At 39.6% G+C, this 23677-nt stretch overlaps 1 protein-coding gene across 5 annotated transcripts; it reads left to right on the top strand.

Moving 5' to 3' along the window:
- The first annotated feature begins 333 nt into the window (after positions 1-333).
- Positions 334-23036, top strand: LOC145433216 (syntaxin-1A-like). Of its 5 annotated transcripts, XR_013913070.1 has the most exons (10): positions 696-892; positions 2247-2336; positions 3191-3290; positions 11133-11275; positions 13134-13325; positions 14502-14639; positions 18684-18794; positions 19601-19698; positions 21435-21522; positions 21582-22396. XR_013913070.1 is itself a non-coding variant. In XM_080310227.1 (9 exons), the coding sequence occupies exons 1-8, from the start codon at positions 863-865 to the stop codon at positions 21510-21512; spliced, it is 882 nt and encodes a 293-aa protein (XP_080166353.1). In that variant the 5' UTR covers positions 699-862; the 3' UTR covers positions 21513-21522; positions 21582-22396. The 5 variants fall into 5 exon arrangements, 3 of the variants coding, with proteins under 3 accessions (XP_080166352.1, XP_080166351.1, XP_080166353.1); XR_013913071.1 differs by lacking the exon at positions 14502-14639 and having other exon boundaries at positions 334-892; XM_080310227.1 differs by lacking the exon at positions 19601-19698 and having other exon boundaries at positions 699-892.
- The last annotated feature ends 641 nt before the right edge of the window (positions 23037-23677 follow it).

Raw genomic sequence — 23677 nt, 5'->3', positions numbered from 1 at the left:
TGATATGGATATTGAACTTGGGTAAAATCTTTGTCTGCAGCTTGAAAAACGTTAACAAGGGCACTGCAGAGAGGCGACAATGTACGTTAGTATAAAACTGATTCTTAGAAATCTTTTGTACCACATTTGTTAGTCTTAGCTTGGAATTGTGCAAGGTATTATCAAGCAGCAAACTCGTGGACAAGTCTGTCAGGATTTCTTTTCTCCCACATCTGTGGTGTTAGCTAGCTATTTGCTTTAGTGTTATTTCATTTTATGGTTTTCAATGTATGCCTATGGATTTTTTATTATTAGTCAAGTTCATTCATGCCGGAGTGGCCAACGTACTATCATACAATCCAAGATGATTTGAACATGTCATGTTGATTAAGCTATTCCATTTCATGACTTCGGCTACATAATGAGTGCGGTGGCACCAACGGATATTATGACAACAACAGTAAAAGCAAATCTTCACAAGAGAAGATATTTTCTCTCCCCTAATAAGATTGTATCGACTTCCTAATTTTTTGCCCTCTTTTTAATCAATATTATCGATAGCCAACTGTGAAAGTCACATCTATACCAAGGAATAGTCCTTTCATTAATGATTCATGGCCATTATGTCACATAATATTTGTTGGGTTGTAGGTCTTCAGGGCTTTACAGAAACTGAACTGTGCAAGGTCTTGGGAATAAAAATTGCTACATCTACCAAAGTATAGTGTGGTACAGGTCTTTGTTACTCTTTTATTCAGGTTCATTTAGCTAGCTGTGTTACATGAACTCGATTAACTGAAGCGTGCATTGAATTCAGCTGCCATTAGCTGATTGGCACTGCAGCTAGTTTCCAGAGTGGGTAACTGCACTACCGATCAACAGGATGAGAGATCGATTTAGCGAGCTCAAGCAAGTGAGTAATCAACATAAACTGTCACAGCCAGCTTTACACAGCCATGGTAACAAAATGTCAACGACGACCTTTGACAAGTGATACAATTTTTATGTGTAGGGTACATAGCCTATTTTGTCATGTTACTGGCTGTGAAAACTAGCCAGGTCTATACCGTGACAACATGTGTTTGACTGTTTGTTGAGGATGTTGTCGTGGTTGGACGTCTGAATACACCCATATGGGATTCACCAGGCACCCTGGTTCTAATCAACCTAATTGTAGTTTCTGATGAGAGTCTTAGTAGGTTTTCAATCTCTTCAAAAATATATCCTAGACTGCTTTGTTGTACCCATTCCTAATGTTCATTGTGATTGTACTTTTGATAACCTTTTTCAATCAGTTGTGCTGTACTAGATATTAGAACTTTGTGAAGCGTTTCAAAAAGATTTTTACATTTACAGAGGATTCCAAGTATGAGTAGGACAAATAGCTTATTAAATCTCAATTGATTTTGTAATGTCTGGGCCTACTAGAAAGGAAATTACTGTCAATATCTGAATCCAAATGCTCTTACAGCACATCCTTTCTGCCATGTTCGATGCTGTCCTATGTCTGCCAGGATTGGTTTGTCGTTTCATATGACAGACTCCTTTTAGGAGTAATGGTATAGCCTATGGGTCCTGTCTGGGGTGTTCGTAAATTCGTAAACATTTTAAGGTAGTAGCTGTGATAAAACACAAGATATGTGTAAGTATTAGGATTACCGGTTGGATTCAGTTACACAAAATACACACATACATTGTTCGTGGGATCATGCAATATTGATAGGCTTTGAAGTTTTGGCATCAATAAATTATGCAAATTTTTTTCTGTAATTCATCTTCTATTGATTGATTTTGTAATTCAAGCATCAAATTGCTGGCAATAACATTTTTGTATCATGTTTTAGCACTACATGATGTATCGCAGTAGCATAAGCTTTACAGCTCACACAGTTATATTATATATTGTTGAAAAATGGCATGAACATTCAGTAGCCTAATCCTGAAGAATCTAAAACATTCACGTGTGAGTGTTGGAATTGGAATGAATCGGTATTCGAAACTGAAGAATAGAAAATGTTTGCATTATAGGCAACTTTGTATGTGGCATTCATCCCATTTCATCATTATTAGTTTTGTGCCCAGGTTACTTTTCACTGACACAACCAACCTCTACTTGATATAAGTCCACACCCAAGTTTGTAGCGTTTTCTCGCTGCATTTCCTAACAGTCATATTTGTCACTGCATTGATCACCTTTTGCTACTAGGACTAGATTTTTATGTTTTGATAGAATTGATGGATTTATCCATTTTATTTTTGCATGGCAGCAAGCCTCCATCAGCGGTGAAGATGACAACGAGGATGAAGCCACTACAATTGCCATGGAGCGGAATGAGCTCGATGATTTTTTTGCACAGGTCAGTATGACTGTTTACTCCCAGTTGATGAATTTTATTAATGGGGAAAGTGTTTCTTCCCTCTAGTGCAGTGTTTCCTAACCTTTAATGCTTGTAACCCTTGAGCTGTCATGAAATGTTTCTCGTTCCCAATTTACATGTCTCTGTTAGTCACGCAGTCACGCAGCAGGTTTCCTACCCCTGGACTAAAGCACCCCTACAGCCAATTATTAGACTACCGATACTATTCTTTTTTTCGGAGGTACCCAGATTGAAGGCAATAGGCCTACCTGTCTTGAAATGAAATTAAAATTTTCGAGTTGAAGAAATCGCTCGATAATAATCTACTTTGCAAAATAATTTTGGTCCTGCAACAGCGTATAATTCCACACTGCATTTCGTACCCCTGATTTGATAGTCCGTGGACCCCTGGTTAAGAACCGCTGCTCTAGTGAAATGGTAGTGTCATACCATCGATTCATGATTTGTTGCATTATTATCCGATTACTGCATTTCAAGATATTCGATGAATGTTCATTTTTCTTCCTTGCTTACTTTCGTGGTACCTGCTTCATAGACTTTATGTCACTAGTGGTAAAATACGAGTCTTGGGTGTTGGATGACTGATGATCGCCACTGTTAATGAAGAATAGTAGATACAGTTTGTGAAACGCGATTTCATCTTAGGAACTGCTCATTTTGATTTTGTGCATCTAACTTTGATATTTTACATTAATCTCTCCGTCGTTACGTTGATATCCAGATTGTATTTCTTATCTTATGCAATTAAACGCCAAACAGGTCATCGCTCTCTTAACATGAACTTGAATTTGAATATTTGTTGGACTTACTAATATATTTTTGATCAACTGAAGGTGGAGGAAATCAAAGGTTATATTGACAAGATAGAAGCGTGTGTCAAAGATGTAAAACGAAAGCATAGCGAAATCCTCTCTGCTCCACAAGCAGATGACCGTAAGTATACCGTAGTCCTATAGATTTCTTCGGTACAGATTTCAAAGTCACACTGTCTGAGAGCCACATCAATGTGTGTTTTGATGTTGCAATACTTCCTGCCACTTTGATGTATGGCAATGGCAAGTCTATCTATCATTGTCATCAATTTTTCATGGCTGGCTACCTGCGCTAAGGATAGAGTATCAGTGGAGTGTGTTTTCAACGGTACTGGTAGTTCTCGGTTGTATTTCAAGCAGCTCCATATGTACACCTGTACACAAGGCACTGGCAGTTTTGGTCAAGTCACTGTGATACTCATTCTACCCAACATTTTAATCATGCTGAATAGTAAAAGAATAGTGTGCACTCCTGGAATATGTGCACTCCTGGAATATGCTAGCCAAGTTTAGTGGCTTCTGATGTTAATCCAGTCATCATCCCCATGAGCCATCAAAGACTTATGAATATAATCTTTAGCAGTCATAGATGGCTTGACTGATATTGATCAACTTACTTGTGGTTACTCATAAGTCACAGATATGATTGTCAATGTTTGGCATCCTACAAAACTAATTATTCAGCAGCCTATTGGGTAACTGAACTGAAAGCTGGTTTCGGTGTAACTATACAAATGCAAGGACTACTGCTGTATTCTGTTGCTAAAAATTTGGTATTATAAAGTTTATATCTTTCCCCGGATAACCTGATTGTCATCTTGGAAGTATTTTAGAGACCACTCAAAGTCCAGTATATTTCATGAAATATTTTCACTGCACTGCAGGCTACAAAATATCAAAATGAATGTACAATGATATAATGCTTTGCACCCAAAAGCCTTTATTGGTTTTTGACAAAAATCACTCTACGTATTGCTTTGATGGATGTGCAATCAGACCTGTCCTACCTCTATATTATCACTTGAACTTCAAGGCAATGATGTCACTACTATATCAGGATTAACCTGATAACGCTGGCATCATTTACGCCACTCTCCTGTGGAGTTTGCTCACACCCGTAGTGAATTCTTGACTTTCCTCGAGAACATATTAACCAAGGGAACGCGCCTTGTCGGGGCAGGGTCACCATAGGATTCCAACATTCATAGTTAGTAGGGCTGGGCATAACGAATTGAATAAGTGGTAGTCAATTCCGAATCAAGAATTATTTTTTGTGATTTGAGGCGGGTAGTCAAGAGTTGATGTTGTTGAGTACCAAAATTGTAGACCCCTTGTCACTAGGGGCGTTTTATCAATGAGAATATTTGTTTCGTTGTTAACTTCTCACCACCCCACCTCAAAAGCTCGATTTTCTTATGTCATTGAATACATGTGCAATTGTACAGTACAGCAAAGCTACACATGCTCAGTGCTCGTGCAGTCGTGCAAATGGCATTTCTGTGGAGTAGCTATCGACATGCAGTAATGTCACAGGTTTCTATGCCATAGTTAGTGTTGACGAATTTTAATTCATTTTTGATCGAATGTAACTGGCAATATTAGTTATTGGTGATCACTAGGGCAATTTTTTTTAACCTAAAAACGGAAGATTTTGACCAAACAAATCTAAATTTTGAAATTTTTTGTCCGTAAAAATTTGACCTAACGTATGCAAATTAGGTGTTTTCCCACATAATGTTAGAATTGTACTAGCCTACTTATCTTCATTTCTGGTTGGAACTGTCTTCAGTCCTTACGAAGTAGTTGGGCCTGAAAAATACAACTTTTTTTGCCTCAAAAACTGACAAATTACATGAAAGAACTTTATTTTAATGAAATCTGTCCCTATCAAGAATTCCAGTAGTAGTATTACGCATTATGGTAGAAATAATTGAAATTTTTTATTGTACAACGAAAGATAGTTTCCTACATTCTCGGGTAGAAAGTGTCTGTCCTTGCTAAGTAGCTTGCCAAGAATGGAGAAAGAACGTTCGACAGCAGCAGTTGTTGTCTGACAACACTGAAGTTGTGCGTACACTGCTGGTGACAAACCGTGTGGCTTCGTTCTGGCAATGGTGTCTACATCACAATTTTTAATCATGCGCTTTTTGATATAAGAACCATGCAATGCCCATGCTGTCTTGCTTCAGTTGAGATATTTCGGTACGTTTAGCATAACACCATGTCAACCTATTTGTTTCATTTGAATGTTTATGATTCACAATGAGCGGACATAGGTCGTCTACAACGGTAGGCCTATAAAGTAGGCCAGAAGCTGTAAAATGTCAAATGATAAGTTCACCAACATCTACGATACAAACGAAATGCAGGTTGCAGAAAAGTTCAACTTTGTAAACAATTTTGATTTATTTTTGACTTAACGCTACAATTTTGACCTAATTTTGACGTTTTTTGAAGTGTAAAAAAAATATCGGTAGTGATCACAGAATGCACATTGGAACTCCTGTCTTATTCTTATGACGTCATAACTTACTCGTTACTCGTACACTAGCCTCGACTGTAAGTTTTATACTCGATTCGAAATGAATCGCATATATCGGCATATGTAGCCTACTCAATGTTTCCTGACCGAGTACTTGGTATCTTTTTGTCAATAAGGTATGAACGTGAACGCGTGTTTTGGACGTACCGGTCTTTAAAAAAGGTATAGTTGCCCCCGCTTATAAACACATCAGAAGTGTTCCATGATCGGCCAAAAATTTATACATGAAGACGAAAACTGTTTTTCCAGCGAATTCATTCAGCGAGTACTAGTAGAAAAAAATTAGAAAGTGTTGATTTCGTCTTGAAGATTAGTTAGTGTTCTTGGGCCGCCAAAATCGATTAACTGAACCGCCTTCTATTATGTTATTGCTGCAAATGAACACGATTCTTATATGTGCGCGGCGACCATGCATGGTATCGAAATAGTTTTCACAATTTAAACGCTGGGATAGTTTCCAGACCTGAGACAATCCCTGACACTATTGCAACATTGCTACTCCGCATCATCTACATATTATCAAGGCAGAGAGATATTGTATCGATTTCTCAACTTCATTCGGATTGCAATCTGCCGCAATTTCAGATTAGAAATGAAATCGGGCGGCGAATGAGATTTCCAATAACGAACGCGCGCGGAGGTCGATGTCTCTCAATCATTGATCAAGATTCGTTCTTGTGATGAAGGCTGTAGGCCTAATCGTTTTGATTTCAACCCGTCTGCCACGGTCGCGGGCGTTCAGATGCACCGTTAACGAACGGACATTTTTGGCACCAGCGCGTTCACCCCGTGACATGGTTTATCCCCGATCTTCGTCGCCACTAGAAATGTATCTCTAAATTACATTTTTGTTTGGTTCTCTGCCCAGTGCCGACTTCTGAGGAATTTTAGTAGACTTTTGCACGATCAATATCCCACACGATTACCTCGCCCGATGAACCGTGCATTCGATTTTGTACGCTCACGACTTCGATCAATTTGTACGCGAGCCGCGAAATTAGAAGCGTATCAAGTGTTACATAACTCGGAGTAAATCCGTTTGTCTATGCTACGGGCACAACGGTGCAGACCTAAGCTCTGACAGATGTAAATGTATGTATGGCGTAGGCCGTAGGGCTGGGCAAAATCGAGTACCTGAGTGATCCGATGCTGAATCACGTATTATGCTTCAAGTCGAGTATTCGAGTATCACTCATTATGACGTCATAACAGAATGTAATATGTCAAAGTTCAAATGTGTACCTTTTATGCCACCACAAAGAATATAATGTATGGTATCCATCACATTAAAGATACTTTGGTATTTTTTCGACCCTATCTATTTCATTGCACTTTGTGACTATGTCGTGGGAGGATCATGACTTCAAAAATGTCTTTCCAGTTACAGTCGTAACTTTGTACAACATGTTGCGTATGCTGCGATAGGGCAAATCACGTTTTCAAGGCTTCCACAGTGGAAAATAGTATTGAAACCATAACTCTCGTTGATAAAATAACTTTCTGTAGCGAGCGGCGTATAATTTCAGTACTCAGAAAAATAATCTTTTGCTACTCCACTCGAATCATTGTGCCCAGCCCTACCCGTATGTGTATTGTGTACTCTATCGATCGCGTGAGTTCGGATTAATCAACGTAGGGCAATCCGTTTGTACCGATGTCTTTGTGCCGTATGCCTGTGTTTGCGGAGAAGGCCAGCGCCGCTGTACTTCGAGTGCGCAGCGCAACGCGGTTGTTCATATTCGCTATGTCGCAATTATCGCAATCGCAGCTGATTTACGCTCACTAACGCTCATCCATCGATAGGGAAGGCGGTAATTTCACTGTACGGTTTACATAATGTAATAATCGCGATATATCTGTGGTTATAGTGACCGCTGCGCTCAGTTTTGAAGCCATACCTGGCCCGGCTCCGTTAGAACGGAGGCTCTAAATAGGGCGTGCGGAACTTGAACACGGTAACGTTTAGCTGGGCCTGATTGATAGGTGATTACCGAAACGGAACGGGTGACCGCAGAAATTTATGCATCGCTGCCGGAACGGCCGCCGCTGTCGCTTACGGATTCCGGTCGGTTGCTGATATTTGAAATGTCTCCGCTCTAGTAGCCTTCGCTGAGAAATATCGACCTGCAGCGCGAGGTTAAGCAAGGTGTCGGGAGAAAACGCGGGCGCACTGATGGATTTTTCGTATTATTCGTCAATTATTCATTAACGCCGAGATCCACCAGCGACAACTCTGGTCCGATTACGTAATCGACGGAAATAGAATCGCTGGTGCGAGTGACGCGCGCTTCGGCAGAACTATAAAAACACGAAGTCCCATTCCGGTCACATCACTCTCATCATCGCGCGGCTATGAAAGCTACTTGTGGGATATGGCGCACAGGATAAAATAAAGTATTAAGTTTAAGCGCATCCGACTGTCATTACTGTGACCTCTTCGCGTTCTTTCGGAACGTTGCATTATTACTCACACCATCGCACATCCTCACATTCTCGTTAGTAAAGCTGGGCTCGGCGATTCGTGTATTGAGTGGAGTAGTTGAGTTGATTGTTTGCAGTAACTAATTTATTCCCTCTCGACACTAAAAGCATTTTGTTAACTATATATATATATCCTTCAACATCTACATAAAACCACTGTCCACAATACGTCTTATCGCGGCATCCAATACATTTTACCATAAGACTAGGGCGATTTTTTTTACCTAAAAAATATAAGGTTAGGCTCAAAATAAATCAGAATTTTGACATTTTTTGACTTCTAAAAACTTGATTTTGACAAAATTTTGCCCTCATGTATGTAAATTAGGTGTTTTAACACATTATGTTTGAATTGTACTACTTATCTTCATTTCTGGTTTAAACTGTCTGTTCTCACGAAGTAGTTCGGTATGACAAAAAATTTTTGACTCAAAATTTGACCTATATTTACATGAAACAAACTTTATTTTATCGAAATCTGGACCTATGAAGAATTCCAGTAGTTACATCGCGCAGAAACAATTAAAATTATTTGTAGTTCAATGAAATATACTCTCCTACATTCTCGGGTAGAAAGTGTCTGCCCTTACTAAGTAGCTTGCCAAAAATGGAGAAAGAACGTTCAACAGCAGCAGTTGTTGGAGACAATGAAGTTGTGTGTACACTGCTGGTAACACACCATTCTGACAATGTTGTCTACATCACAATTTTTCATCATGTACTTCTTTATATAAGAACCAATGCCCATGCAGTCTTGTTTCAGTTAGGACAGTGGTTCTCAACCTTTTTTTTAGACACGCCCCCCTTTTTGATGGTGAAAAATTTCGTGCCCCCCTTATCGTCATATCACGAAATCCCACTGGGATGCTAGCAACCTCAACAGATTGTTTGTTGGTATGGAAGGTTATGAATGTTTATGAGAGAATAAAAAATATGAAATTGGGTCTATATAGAGAGAAACATGCGTGCCTTGGAGGTAAATCGCGCAGAGGGCGAAATATTTTTTCAGGTGACCGCTTCTTCGCGCCCCCCTTCAGATGTTTCACGCCCCCCAGGTTGAGAACCCCTGAGTTAGGATATTGCGGTACGTTCAACGAAACACCATGTCAACCTATTTGTTTCATTTGACAGTTTATGATTCACAATGAACAGACAGTGGGCCATCTACAATGGTAGACCTATTATAAAGTAGGCTACATGCTGTAAAATGTCAAATGATAAGTTCACCGACAGTACAGAGGTCTACGATACCACCGAAATTATAAGATTTTGACTTTGTAAACAGTAACGCTACAATTTTGACAAAATTTTGACTTTTTTGACATGTCAAAAAAATCGCCCTAGTGATGACCTAATCGTGATCAATAGTTACAAAATAATTTTTGAAACTGGTATTATTTTACTTACGCCGCAAGATCCTATATAAATGAAATTTAAAGTCATTCTTACTGTTATAATATTATGATACTATGATACTCGACTTGGAAGCGAATCTATCAGGCACGGTACTCGATTTCACCCCGTTCTATTCATAAATCGAGCTAAATTTAGCCACTATGCGCTCTGTGAAAGTGACATCACAGCATTCTCATCAATGCATTGTTTTAATTGATGAATTTGCTGATGATGTTGGGCGGATGGTTACAATTGATTTGGCAGCTTCGCAAGTTACTGCAGGTCAATATTTGGAGCTGACATGAATGAAAATTTCATGTTCGCACATTTACACACGGAAATGTATTCACTATCATCTATTTCTAATGTTTTCTCGTACAAAATGCGTTGTAACGGTGTCCGTTTTTACTCCATCAACAATAAGCATTCCTTGGGAATGTTTACTAATCTACCTACTCATCTTTGATGTCAGTCTGCCAATGCTAGTGTCTTGATTGATGTTGTCCAGTTTAACTACCGACATGTATATTAGTGTTCTGTTGTCTCAGCAGAATTAACAGGTGATTTAAATCGATGGATGAAATATTGTCGATGTGACCCTGTGGGTGTAGCTTTTTGATGGGGTGTACACAGTTTTTAATAACATTCTTCTGTATTACTGCCACTAGTTACAAGATGCATGGTTTTGTTGATGGTGGTTCATTAAAAGTATACTCCTATGCACATTATTAAATGTATTGTAACATAATATATACCAATGAAAAGTAATTCGATTTCATAATAGTTGACCAATAAAAATTCATCATAAATATCAATATTACAAGCACATCAACAGTGGGGAAAATGGTCGTCTTTACGGTATTGTGATATGATTCGTTCCATTATATCCTAGGTAACATTAAGCTTTCAGTGGTTGGGTGATCCATCCATCCACCCACCCATATAGCAAATATTTGAACAAGGCTCTGCTGCTTTGATAAATATTGTGCTGGTTGCGTTACAGTTGTGTAAGCATAAGCATATCACTTCATTAAGGCCATATTATAGTGACAGCGTTTTGCTGGGCTGATTGCTTAGGCACCAGATATTACAATCACAACGTCATCAGCAATGCAATTGCCGAGGCCATCTGTTCCCATGCGGTGAGAATACTGTGCTGCGTTCTCTTTCACAGTGACTGAGTGACATATAGGAAATTTTCGAACATCAATAAGTATCTTGATGTGTAAACATATGACAATTTGTTTATATATATTTCTATTTTTTCTCAGATTGGGTGTCAGCGTTCAGTGCTCAACGCTATACACAATCAAGAATAAAACATATTTTATTTTTTAGTCTTTGTATTGTAAAATTCGAAACGAATACATTGGGAATTGTATGGATTAAAAATTGTTAAAATATAGCCTACTGTTCTTACCTTTTCCTACGATTCTCATGGATTGCAATTCTCCATCTGAGAATTGTTGCTATGCTGCAATTTGAAGTATTCGTCTTGACACTATTTATTTAACATTTCTTAAACCTTTGTTAATTCAATCATAGGGACCAAAGAAGAATTAGAGAACTTGATGGCACAGATCAAGACGAATGCAAATAAAGTTCGAAACAAGTTGAAAAATATTGATGCGTCGTTAGATGAGAACTCCACATCCTCACCCGCAGATTTGCGGATAAAGAGAACCCAGGTATGTTTTAATTGTAGTAATACATTAAAATAGGCTTCTGCAGGCCTAAGTACAAAACTTCCAATATCACAACAAACAATATGTTCAAGTTCGTAATGCCACATTTATTCCACTCTGAAGCTTTTAGACTGATTCTAATCAGGAGCAAACTTCAGTAATGGTGGTTAAGCAAATTCGAGATATGAAAATAGTTATGTTGTCAAGACTGGTCAACGGCATGTAACAACGCATAGCCGATTGACAGCGCTAACGAAGTACTCCCAGAGTGTAGAGATGTTCCTGCAGATGATCAGCTGTTCCAGCTTTATTTAATATACAATGGTAGATTCAAGAACTTTTAAGATGTTCAAATGAAAAATAGAACGACCAGTAGCAACTATGGAAAACTGATTGCTACTGTGGTAGTAAAATACATTCCCATACAGAAAAGCTGCTTAAACTGATAAAGCGCCTAGTTTGTTTGCGTCTTCCGTAAACATAGTGTTTGTTGTGAAAATACGTTCAAGGTTAAGGAGGAGTGAAGGTATATGATTTTATATTGAGTTGTCATTATTTTAGTTTTTTCAACGCTTGTATCCAACATTAGAGTTGTTATGTACACAAACATTATTCCCAATCTGTGGTTTTATGGGGTTTCCATTTGTGGGTAATGCCACAAAATTCTAGAAATTGCATGTACAGACTCGGATTGTTTTATGCAAATGCTGTACTCAGCTATGTCTGCATGCCACAGATATCACAAATGAATGCATTTTATTATTGCGATCGCAAGTGGCAAGAGCAATTTCCACAATGCCAATCAGTTGCCTTTTCGATTTGAGTATGACTTTCATCGACCCAATATTCTCATATCGCTACGCATCACCGTCCAGTGTCCAATCTGCACTGGCAGTTAATTACAGCAGCTAAATCAACGCTACGTCTTACAGTTCGCTAGTACTCAAAGTCCTGTTTTGGAAATATAATGCTGCTCCTTCAAGCTCCTGATCAAATTCCTGAATGATTCGGTATTCTAATATCCAAGTCCATATACCCAGTAAAGTACGGTAGTGATTCGTTCTCCCAAAAGGGCGGCACAGAATTCATTGTAGCCTATAGGTCCAATCTTTTGCAAAGAATATTGAATTGAATTGAGCAGCTTGAATCAATATACACGGTATCTGTGTTTTACACGTAAAATAGTGTTGAAAGCAGGGTTGTAACCAAGTCACAAGGTTCCGAGTCGCAAGTCAATCTCACTTTTATAGTTTTGACTCGAGTCAAATCGATTCATTTTCAATTCGCCAACGAGTCAAGTCCAAGTCAGTGAATAAAGGATCGAGTCCGAGTCGTAGTGTTGTGACTCGAGTCCGAGTCCAAGTCATTATGTCCACTGTTGAGTCTTGAGTTCAATCTGGTTCAACCCACTTTTTCCAACTCTGCTCGAGTGATATAGAATGGCTCGCATTCATAATATCTTAATTTTCCTCAGTCCTAACAGTTTCTTGCCCTATTTTCCAAGTGTCAGGACTGACAGACGAAATTCCGGTAACGTGGTCACTTTACTATTCTTCGAAGTTACAATGAAATGTTTGTCTTGGCCGTCATAGTCTCGAGTCATATGACTTGGTTCGAGCCATACACAAATTGACTTGAGTCGAGTCGAATCATTTTACGCAATTAAAAAAATGACTCGAGTCAAGTCGAGTCACCAAAAATCCTGACTGGAGTCATTACGACCCTGGTTTAAAGTCTCCATTACGGGAACTGAGACTGAAAATAATCTACTTTCAATAGTGAGGTTCTCTGAGGTCTACTGTGTCTGCGTGGGAAATCCAGGGTTTGATTTCACCGGAGTCTCTGTAACTGTCTTTCGCAGCACTCGACATTGTCGCGGATGTTCATCGAAGTAATGACGGAGTACAACACGACGCAAAACGACTACCGGGAACGTTGCAAGTCCAGAATCCAACGGCAATTGGAGATCACGGGGAAGCAAGTCACCGACAATGAAATTGAAACTATGCTCGAAACAAATAAAGACAATAATCCGGGAATTTTCACTGGAGGGGTAGGTTCTCGTGTACTTGTATGCTTGTGAACTGGCACATGAAAATAAGATACTGTATGCAGTTATATGAATACTCACATATATTGAACTAGGTATTGCGCTAACTAGGCATGCGTAAAGCATGATCGTGGAATCATTATCGTATCACACTGTGCTAGATATCCAAGGGATTACTTGCTTAGTGGGGACATGTGGCCTATTACTATATGATAGAACAGATTTGGCTCGATGGACCAACTGTCGATAATAACTTGTCAAATTTAATTTCTTCGTAATAAGCAAAGAATTTTACCCTCATTCCATTTACATTGAATGAACAAGGTACTGTAATTTACGAATATGAAGCTCTATGAAACAAATTGTATTGTTTTCTTTCCTCTTGCCAAATGGATTTGATGTAACCCTGTATTGTATCAGGCCTGCTTATATGGGTATATTGTGATAGTGTAGCCTATTATCAAGATATCAGGAAGTAGGCGTGAATAAGACATGGAAGCCCTGAGTCAATGTTCTTCCGATGGTAATGTCGGATATCTAAACGTTGCTGTGGATTTACGTTGGTTGCTAGAAACCACAGCGCACATAAAGCCGTTTTCAGGACTCATATGCAATGACTTGCATACAAATTGATTTTTCGACTTCTCATGTTTCTGTTCCGTTCACTACATAATAATAATTTGTGAATTTCGATATGATAATTATGCTGTTGTTCCTGTCAGTTAGTTTGACTTTCCATACCTAGTGATTTTACCACAGCCTTACAAATAACGACATTCCCAGTTGCCAAGGTTTGTTTTTGGAATATCCACTTAGGTCTCATAGTGATTTTACGCTGTGTGTGTGCTTGTGCAAGCACTACAAATCCCCAAATCATAATAGTAGGTAGGCACATACATACTAGATACTATTACTGCTATTAAATTCATATTTATTTTCTTGGCACCAGATGTGTTGGCTACAGTAGATCTGCGTTCTGTTGCACGTTATCACTGTAAAGTGTTGACTCACGGATAAGCTCTGTTACATTAGTATCCTAGTTTTTTGCAGTCTTCAAGAGGATGTTGTATACCCATAAATGTACTCTGCATATGTGTGCCATATGCCTCTTCAATTGTCTGATTTTACATGCTGCATTTATGGCCATCAATTTTTATACCCCTGTGTTTATTTCATCAGATCATAATGGACACTAAGCAAACGAAACAAGCACTAAACGATATAGAAGCACGCCATAATGACATCATCAAATTAGAAAATAGCATTCGAGAGCTCCACGACATGTTCATGGATATGGCAATGTTGGTTGAACAACAGGTACGTATTTATCTAGATTACAAAATATGATAGAAATCGCAGGTATGTCTCCCCAACACAGATGCATCCTGTCCCAGCCTTATCCAGGCAAAGTTCCACGATGATATTAAATATAAATCTTGAATTGTTTAGTCTTATTGGCTAATCCTTTATATAAGCAATATTTGCATCTGTATTGACTGTATTCACAAATCACGCAGTATGCTACCCATAGTCGTCCCAATACAGTGCTGTCTTGTTATGTGATTTGTTTCGAAACTAAATCTCGAATTTTAAGCAAGCCCATGTGTGTGATTTCAGACCCATTGCGGATAATGATTATCTAGCCATCCTCGCCAAAGCTGTTTTAAGTTCCTCACAGGGTAGTAACTAGGGATGGTGTGAACCTCTAAAAGGTTCAGGTTCGTGTGAACGCGAACCTTTTTGAAAGGTTCTGTGTGAACACGAACGTGAACCTCATGACGTCACGGGACGTCATATTGCTAATTCCAACCTACCCTTCAATGAAATGATAGCCTATATTAATGTACACGATACCTAGCGACTATTCGGGCAGCATTACGTCACAATGCTGAAATACATATTGACGTTTTAAACGTCGCCAAATGTATCAACTGGAGCTATCAAATGATATAATAATCTCATAAAATCAATATCTTCAGTCGCTTTGCCAACAATTTTGACGAGGTCTTACCAGGGAATATAACGGAAGGAAGGGACGTAGTTAATTTTTGTCACTTGCTACCGATATTACCCCATTAACAAGTTATACAGCAGTAGCCAACACCTCAATCGCACCGATTTTGTTTTAATGATCCAGTAAGCATATGAAGTCAAGATTGACCCCATACGACTGCTAGATTGATTAGTTGAATAAGCATCATTCGCTGACTAGGCCGACGTAGCTTGTTTCGATCGTGATGTTTTGTGATTGTGGGTCAAGCTCAGAGAGTCCATAAATATTTACAAACGGAAAGTTGGATATTTCGGGCAAACTTTTGCAACAAAGCAAGTAAAACTTTTGAGATTGTCAAGGTACATGCTCGTTTAGTGTTGATTTTTTATGCCTATAGCGCCATGCATAGAGTGGCCTGCAGTTGAAATGCAATGAATTTGAACCAACGATGTTGTAATGAAGTGAAAATTGTAATATATGAAAAAGGTTCACAGTGCAGAACCTACCAAGGTTCTGTTGTGAACGCGAACCTCTAAATTTCCGAGGTTCACACACAGAACGCGAACGTGAACCTCACGTTCACACCATCCCTAGTAGTAACCTTGCCTTATGCCTCTCTGTATTTCACCCGGGGACTAAATGCCGCTAGACGTGCTACTTGAATGCAGTGGTTTCAACCTGCGGGTCATTTGCCTTTTGTAGGAGTAGCGAAGGCGCTGACCTTTTTTAGTAACCGATAGGGCGATTTTTTTGACAAGTCAAAATAAGTCAAAATTTTGTCAAAATTGTTCACAAAGTAAAAATTCTTTTGCCACCTGCATTATGCTCGCATCGTAAATGTTTGAACTGTTGGTGGACTTATCATTTGACATCTTACAGCTTTTAGCCTACTTTATAGGCCTACCGTTGTAGACTCATTGTGAATCATAAACGGCCAAATGAAACAAATAGGTTGAGATAGTGTTATGCTGAACATACCGCAATATCCTAACTGAAGCAAGACTGCGTGGGCATTGGTTCTTATATCAAGAAGCGCGTGATGAAAAATTGTTGCCAGCCAACAACTGCTGCTGTTGAACGTTCTTTCTCCTTTCTTGGCAAGCTACTTAGTAAGGACAGACACTCTCTACTCTGTTCTATCAAATTTTGATTATTTCTACCATAATGCTTGATGTAACTACTCGAATGCTTCATAGGTCCAGATTTTGTTAAAATTAAGTTTTTTCATGTGAAAATTTGTCAGTTTTTGAGTCAAATAAGTTTGTTCAAGCCAAACTACTTCGTAAGGACAGACAGTTCCAACCAGAAATGAAGATAAGTAGTAGCCTACAATTCTAACATTATGTGGGAAAACACCTAATTTACATACACGAGGTGATTTTTTAGTTCAAAATCTTCTCTTTCTAAGGTAAAAAATCGCCCTAGTAATCAACTTCCCATCTAGGCCTGCTGATTTTCTTGGTTTAACAGTGATTCACGGCACATTTTCGAATTCGAAATTCGGGCAGCATCTGTAAAAAGGTTGAGAGCCACTGCTCGAATACGCGAGTGAAACATGTATACTAGCTCAGTATTGGGGTGAAGTCAAAACTTATCAATTTCTATCGTTTGTTTGCACTGGGAGCGCGGCATACTCGTAACAACCGTTATTTCATGACGAATCAATAACTAATTTTGCCCTGACTATAATCGGATGAACCTTTCGAAAGGCAAATTTGAATCCAGTAATCGTCCAACTCTAATTTATCTACGTCTTTTATTTTGTTATTATCGCTGCTCGAGTTGACTGCTGCTATTTATCAATGCGGATGTTGACCCAGGTGAATAATAAATGTACTTGTGCAGTGTACGTGTCGTCCTTAGTCGACACAGTGTGCATGTTTGTAGAATCAATCGGATTTTCTAAGGCGGTGTGATTGTGAATACAGCACATTGAGACACTGTTTCCTGTTGTAGCATTCTTAAACATAAAAAGTGGACAACCGCACGACATTTGTATCCGAAATTTTTCTCGTAACCATTCTGGCAATTGGAATTCCAGTAAATGTGTGCACTAATGAAGGCATGGCGAAACGACGTTTAGTTGCAACATACATGTCGGTCATTTGTTGTTTTATACTTGTGTAGGTATGTTTAAATGTTGGTGTAAATGAATCACTCTGCATCATTCTCACGAGATCATCCTTGCATTGTAATTCTATTGATACAGTAGCATATATAAGATTCATTGTTGTGTCACCAATATCGCATTTACATACTAATACTGCCATAATATAAGCAGGTTGTCTGTTGTAATGTGATTGAAAAACAAGCTACTAATATAATTTTGACATACTTCATGCACTTGATCAGGGCTTCTCAAACTGTGGGTCACGGCCTCGAATGAACTGATGAAATAAATATTCGTTGTGAAGCATTATCCGTCGCCAATCCAGTGCTTGGATGAATAGTATACTGGCAGGATTGAAATGTCGGTGTCAGATCTGGCAAGCTACTTCCAACATTGCAATGACAGTTTGCCTATTAGATAGCCGGGTTAAGTTTGTGTCATTTTTTGGGCAAGCCATATTTACGTCACTGAAGTCCATGACTTCTGATTGAATCGAATGATTCATCAAATGCCCCCATCTTGTTTGACGACCTCTGTTATTTTATAAATCGTTTCCTATTAATAGGACAATTGGCAATCTATCATTCACATGCATGTAGGCAGGGGTCGTGTAGAAATTTGACTTCTAAAACGGGGTCACGGAGCAAAAAAGTTGAAGAATCCCTGCACTAGATCAAATTCACCACAATTACATTTTCTCTTGTCGCTGCAGTACAGCTACCTCCCGACAAACGTGTCCAAGTCCCTGCAAACATCAAATCAAATTGTTTGTGAAATTCAAATTAGCGAAGCATAGAATACTTTTCTGTGAAGGCTGGGTTTTGAAAGATTCCAATTCATTTCACATTGTCAAAAGACTGCATCCCTTCAGGCCTATGAACCAATTTTTGACTGATGAAATCCCGGAATTTTGAAAATGGCACTGCCATGTCCCACTGTTTCGAAGACTCATTTTTTTCAGGCCTGAGACAGCTTCCTTACTGTAAAGTTTACCTGCAATGCCATGCACACTTGACGGACCTACTCCCTTTCAATCCGCTTGAACATTTGTCAAAGTCAGAACATCATGTTTTATGCACCCATCGGTCTGGATTATTTTCTATTTGATTTTTGAGTAGGCTTACGTCTTTGGTAACTATTCATCATTATGTGAACTGATGAACGGCTGTCCAATTTGTGTTGGTGTGCATCCCACTTACACGTTCGTAACAGGAACGATCACACATCAAGTCCGTAAAACTTGCCTTCTCTTTTGCAGGGGGAAATGATCAATCGCATTGAGCATAATGTCTCGATTGCTGCAGATTATGTCGAAGACGCTAAAGAAAATACTAATCAGGCCGTCAAATATCAAAGCAAGGCGAGAAAGGTACTGCCCGCGGCATGTAACACCCAAAAATGAACAATTTTGAGCGCTCATTTCCGACTGGGTCAACACAAAATCTACGCTCCTTACGCAAACCCCATCGAAGGGCTGGCGATTTCTTGGCGCCAGTTCGTGCTTTGGTGAGAGTGGATGCGGGGGGCGCTTGACGTGCTACCCACGTACCACTTATAATTATTTTACACCCCTTTGCTTGGCAACGACTCGGAACCCAACAGGGCGAAATGATCGATAGAATCGAGTATAATGTGGATCATTCAGTTGACTATGTAGAGAGGGCTGTTTCGGATACTAAAAAGGCTGTCAAGTATCAGAGCAGAGCAAGACGGGTGAGATGATCGATGTGATGTGCATGTGTACGTCGGTAGATGTTCGTAAAGTATGTTGTTGTGAGCGGGGTAAACAGTGAACGCCAGAGTGTCTTCGTGTGCAAAGTCAGGTCCGGTTACCTGTCGATAAGTGTCTAGGATTTGGTAGCGTGCGGCACCCAATGTCACGACCTGCATGAGTCGATGTGCGTGTGTTGGATTTAAGCGTCGTTCAGTCAGGTTTGGCGCAGGTATTTTGTCGTCAGTTCGGAACGCGCAGCTGCGTAGGTTCAGCAAAGCGAAGGATCAAGGTGATATCGGTTTGTGCAAAACTTTTTATGATGCTCTTGCAGGGTATGCGTAGTTTAACTGACGGAATCAATCAGGGTACTGCCGGTGTATTGAGTCGTTTGCCAAGCAAGCTACGAATTTTGTGAGCTGAAGCAATCTGGCATCTGTGCTTACACAACGTTTTTTCCGCAGAAACAAATCATCTGTGCCGTTATTATTATTATAATTTTGGCAATAGCCATCGGCGTTGGTGTCGGTGTTGGTTGCCAAGGGGGGAAATGTTAAAAAAGGTAAGTGACATGCTTGAATGGAGTGCAAAGGCATCCGTTGTGCATTTCAAATCTTGCACGAAACTTAAGTCATGATCTTTTCCTATGGCTGAAAGTCATCTGTCTTTCTGTCTTTTTTGATTTCTCGTTTGCTGAATCCGTCCGAGATATCCTGTGTGGGTTACTTAGCTGTACTTACAATGCGAAGATGAAAATATTTTTCATCATCGTCGAGATGTTTTGTTGGAATGCATGTGAGTGAGCCTTTCTGCATTTGGAATATGACACTAACACGACAGGACCAGTCCGTTGATTCTTTCTAGCTAAGTGTAATGTTGACATGGTGTATGCTATTAAATTTCTTCATTGCGTATGATTTTTGGTCTTTGTCAAATAATGAAATTAGTAATGACCTTTTGATGTGGTTGTTGTTGAAATTGCGGGAAAAGCTCTAACACCCATCGCTGACTACATTTGATTTTGACGCGTAAATGAATGTTACACTAGATCGGTCTATCTTGTTAGGATGACCCGAGCCATCATTTGAAATTGACTTGAAATAGGTCAATTTAAGATGGCTTCACTGCACTCGAGTCACTTTCGAAATCTGTCTGACTTGATCAGAAAAGTTTCAAAATTACTTGGCTTGACTCGAAGTTAGTGACCTGATCGCAAGCACTGGTGAATAATAGCCCGTCAATGTTTGTGAATGGTAATTGCAATGGCGATTCTCGAAGTCTAATTGGATCGCGGGTCCGTTCGGAAATAGTTAGTTCGTAGATGCTGGTTGAACGGAACATTCGTGTAATCGTTTCATAGCGAGACTTGCCATCTATTACTATGACTGGAATGTTTAAAATGCACTCGCTAAGGTGTAGGTACTTATTGAGGCCGCTCTGCTCTATTTTAAATGGTGCACCTACGGCACTAATCGCCAAATAGGCCCAGCTATAGTATGTGATCGTGAATCATGATTCATAGGTGATATTTGTCAATCCTTATTACGATTTTGCTCATAAAGTAATGCTACTTGACAAAATCCGAAACAGGTTTTCTTCAACTGTAGATGTCGGAAGTGCAAGAACTTCACAACAAAAGCCACTGGAAACTAGAAAAACACTTTTAAAAAAGTGTTAGTTTCTTTCCTCTCCACACTAACAGATTTGAGTGTCACGGCCTGATGGTCTAACGAATTGATGTCACCCATGTCTGTATCACCTCCTTGATCGCCATATCTCAAGCGGTAGGGGTGGTATATGTGTTAGTAATCATCTGAAGGTAGTCGTAACTCGTTGATGTGTAGTTAAAGTCACGCCTATAATGACATCTGTCTTTTTGAGCGCCATTGTGTACAGAAGTTGTTCCCAATCTTTTTTGGTCGCGACCCAATTTCCGTATCCGCAGACCATCTCTAAATTTGGTGACCTGATTACCTAAAAAGCCTTCGCCCATACCTCCGCCCTATTTGGATATCTGATTACTAAAAAAAAAACCGGCCCCAAGGTTGAAAACCGTTGGCTTACAGAAAACATCTGAATGAAGATTACTTACTCCCAGTTGCGTACTTGCAATACTATGCTGGTTCGAGCTGGTTTTCCGGATTATTTCAACAACTGCACTTTACCACATTGCCTCTTGTAAGCCATTTCTCTTGCATTGCACTTCAATCGTGGCCGTTGTATGTCATGTGCAATGATGTTATGCGCCTACGGGTGTTCGTAAACTTCGTCGACTAACTTTCATCTTTTCTTTTTCAGAAACAAATTATTATCATTGTGTGTGTTGTCATTTTGGTTGCTGTGCTTGTTATTGTTTTGGCCACCACGTTGACATGATCAGGCAGTGGTAAGTCGCACATCTATTTCACGTGTGAGAGCTTAAACGGTAAGAGTTTATTTTTTCAGCAAGTTTCATGCGAACGTCGCGACGATTCGTGGCAATTGCAAAATGACGATGGTCGTTATGGAGCCGAGTTGCTGCTGTCTGTCTCAATAACATTTGATTTGTTTTAAGAAGCATTAATTTTTTACCCATACAAATACAGTATAGTGAAATTAATTCCCTTTTTTTCCTTATTTGTTCATTCCTTTTCGAAAATGTTGGATTGGACGGGTGTTTAATGTATATTTATTGTCCTTATCCAATGCCCCGGGACTCGGGCCAACCCTCAACATAAGCTGTCTTAATTCAGTCTCTATTGATTCTGGAAATTTTGTAGACGGCCTGGTTTGATGTGGCACTAATCACTGTCCTAATCAAAGGTATATTGCTCTAACACGCGAGATGTATATCTACTGAGGTTCTATATATACTATATATTCGTTTTCCGGTATCTTCGGGTTGTTATGTTTGCAATGCCAAAAGTATTATTATATAGATAGGCTATATGTGATATGATGTTCTTGGCTCGTCAAGTTTTTAGGCAAATACCGGCCTTCTCTACTGCTTGCATCTTCTTTGCCGTATGCGACTTACCATTATCTACACGTTCCTTTGTAGGACCGGTGCGGTGCAATTTCATTCTTTCAATACCAGTTTCGCGGTGATATTGCTTGTATTCATTTAGTACGTAGTTGGAATCGTATTGTGTATGTTTCAAGTATGTATATTTCTTCAAGGGATGTCACCATTATCATATGTTTCCTATTCTATCGAAAGCGGTCGTTTCGATTCCGTAAGAGTGAAAATCTAATCATTTTGATTACACCGTTTCCTGCTATTTTCTGTCTAAACTATATCTGCGAGTTAAGGTTAGATTTCAACCGGGCTTCCAAGCTGCATTCGCAAGAACTGCTTTTGCGATCGCTAGTCACTCATAGAGTTGACGTGATTACGACGCCTATGTTCCCAGAAAGGTGTAAATTAGGACGCGGTTGTATTCTGTTGCGTAAGTTCCTTGTCGCATGCGTCGTCGTGTTTGTTGTTTGCCTGCGATATGGACATTTGGTGGTTGGTCACTTGGTCAGGTGCTGACGCATTGTACCGTTATAGAACCTTTCCATCTCCTTTACAGAAAAAGATCTGCGTGATTATATGCTGCACGGTGTTGTTGGTCATCATCATAGGTATAGGCGTCAGTCAAATACCAGGTGTGTGAGGTTTGAAGGGAAGTAACGGCGGAATCTGTGATGCCTCGTGGATTTTCTTGCCGCAACCTGGGCGCGGTGGACGGCTTTTGCCATGGGAATGCGATTTCGTGAATTCTGCCATCAATTTAGTCGCGGTTTCTCTCGATGTAACCTGTATGCGTAATGAAAACAGAACAGTAGAAATGAGTAACGATTTATATCCTATCCTGTCCAATTGTATCTAGGAATTAGTGTGGTTCACTGTCTGTTGAAATACAGGTGGCGGCGGCATGTGTAAGCATTTAATCTTGTTCGACATGGGTTCGAATATTTCGATAACCTGCGGTGTAAGTCTATACTCTATAGCGTCTCTGACTAAGAAACAATCCCTTCGCGTTTTTGCGCCAGCCAGACGTGATTATTCACCTGTTCCACGTTGGATTTTCGGCTCCAAAGCAGTAGCGTTACGTTAGGCTCAACGACGAGCTACCTCGCGTCTAGTCAAAACATGGAACCGAAGCGTGGTAATTGCAGTTACGTAGGCTATAATGGATCTAATCATTTTCCTTAGCCGTGGGTTCAATTCGCTCTCACAGAGATTGCTGAGTGAATATATTATGCGCGATGTGCGCAAAGACTCGTGGTGGTAATAGGGCTGGGCACAATGATTCGAGTCGAGTAGCAAAATACGATTTTTTCGAGCACTGAAATTATACGCTCCTCGATACTGAAAGTTATTTTATCAAATAGAAATATGGTTTCGATACTATTTTTCACTGATAAAGCCTTGAAATCTTGATTGTCCGTATCGCAGCATATGAAACATAGAACAATGCTACGACCGTTGCTGGAAAAACATTTCCGAAGTCATGAACCTCCCACAACATTGTCATAAATGTAATGACATCCACAAAAGGTACATATTTGAACTT

The sequence above is a fragment of the Botryllus schlosseri genome, chromosome 2, assembly GCF_051294905.1.
Source record: "Botryllus schlosseri isolate E-star chromosome 2, Bs_hap1, whole genome shotgun sequence".
NCBI lineage: Eukaryota > Metazoa > Chordata > Ascidiacea > Stolidobranchia > Styelidae > Botryllus > Botryllus schlosseri.
The sequence above is the reverse complement of the archived record's forward strand: the minus strand, read 5'-3'. Positions and strand labels throughout refer to the sequence as shown.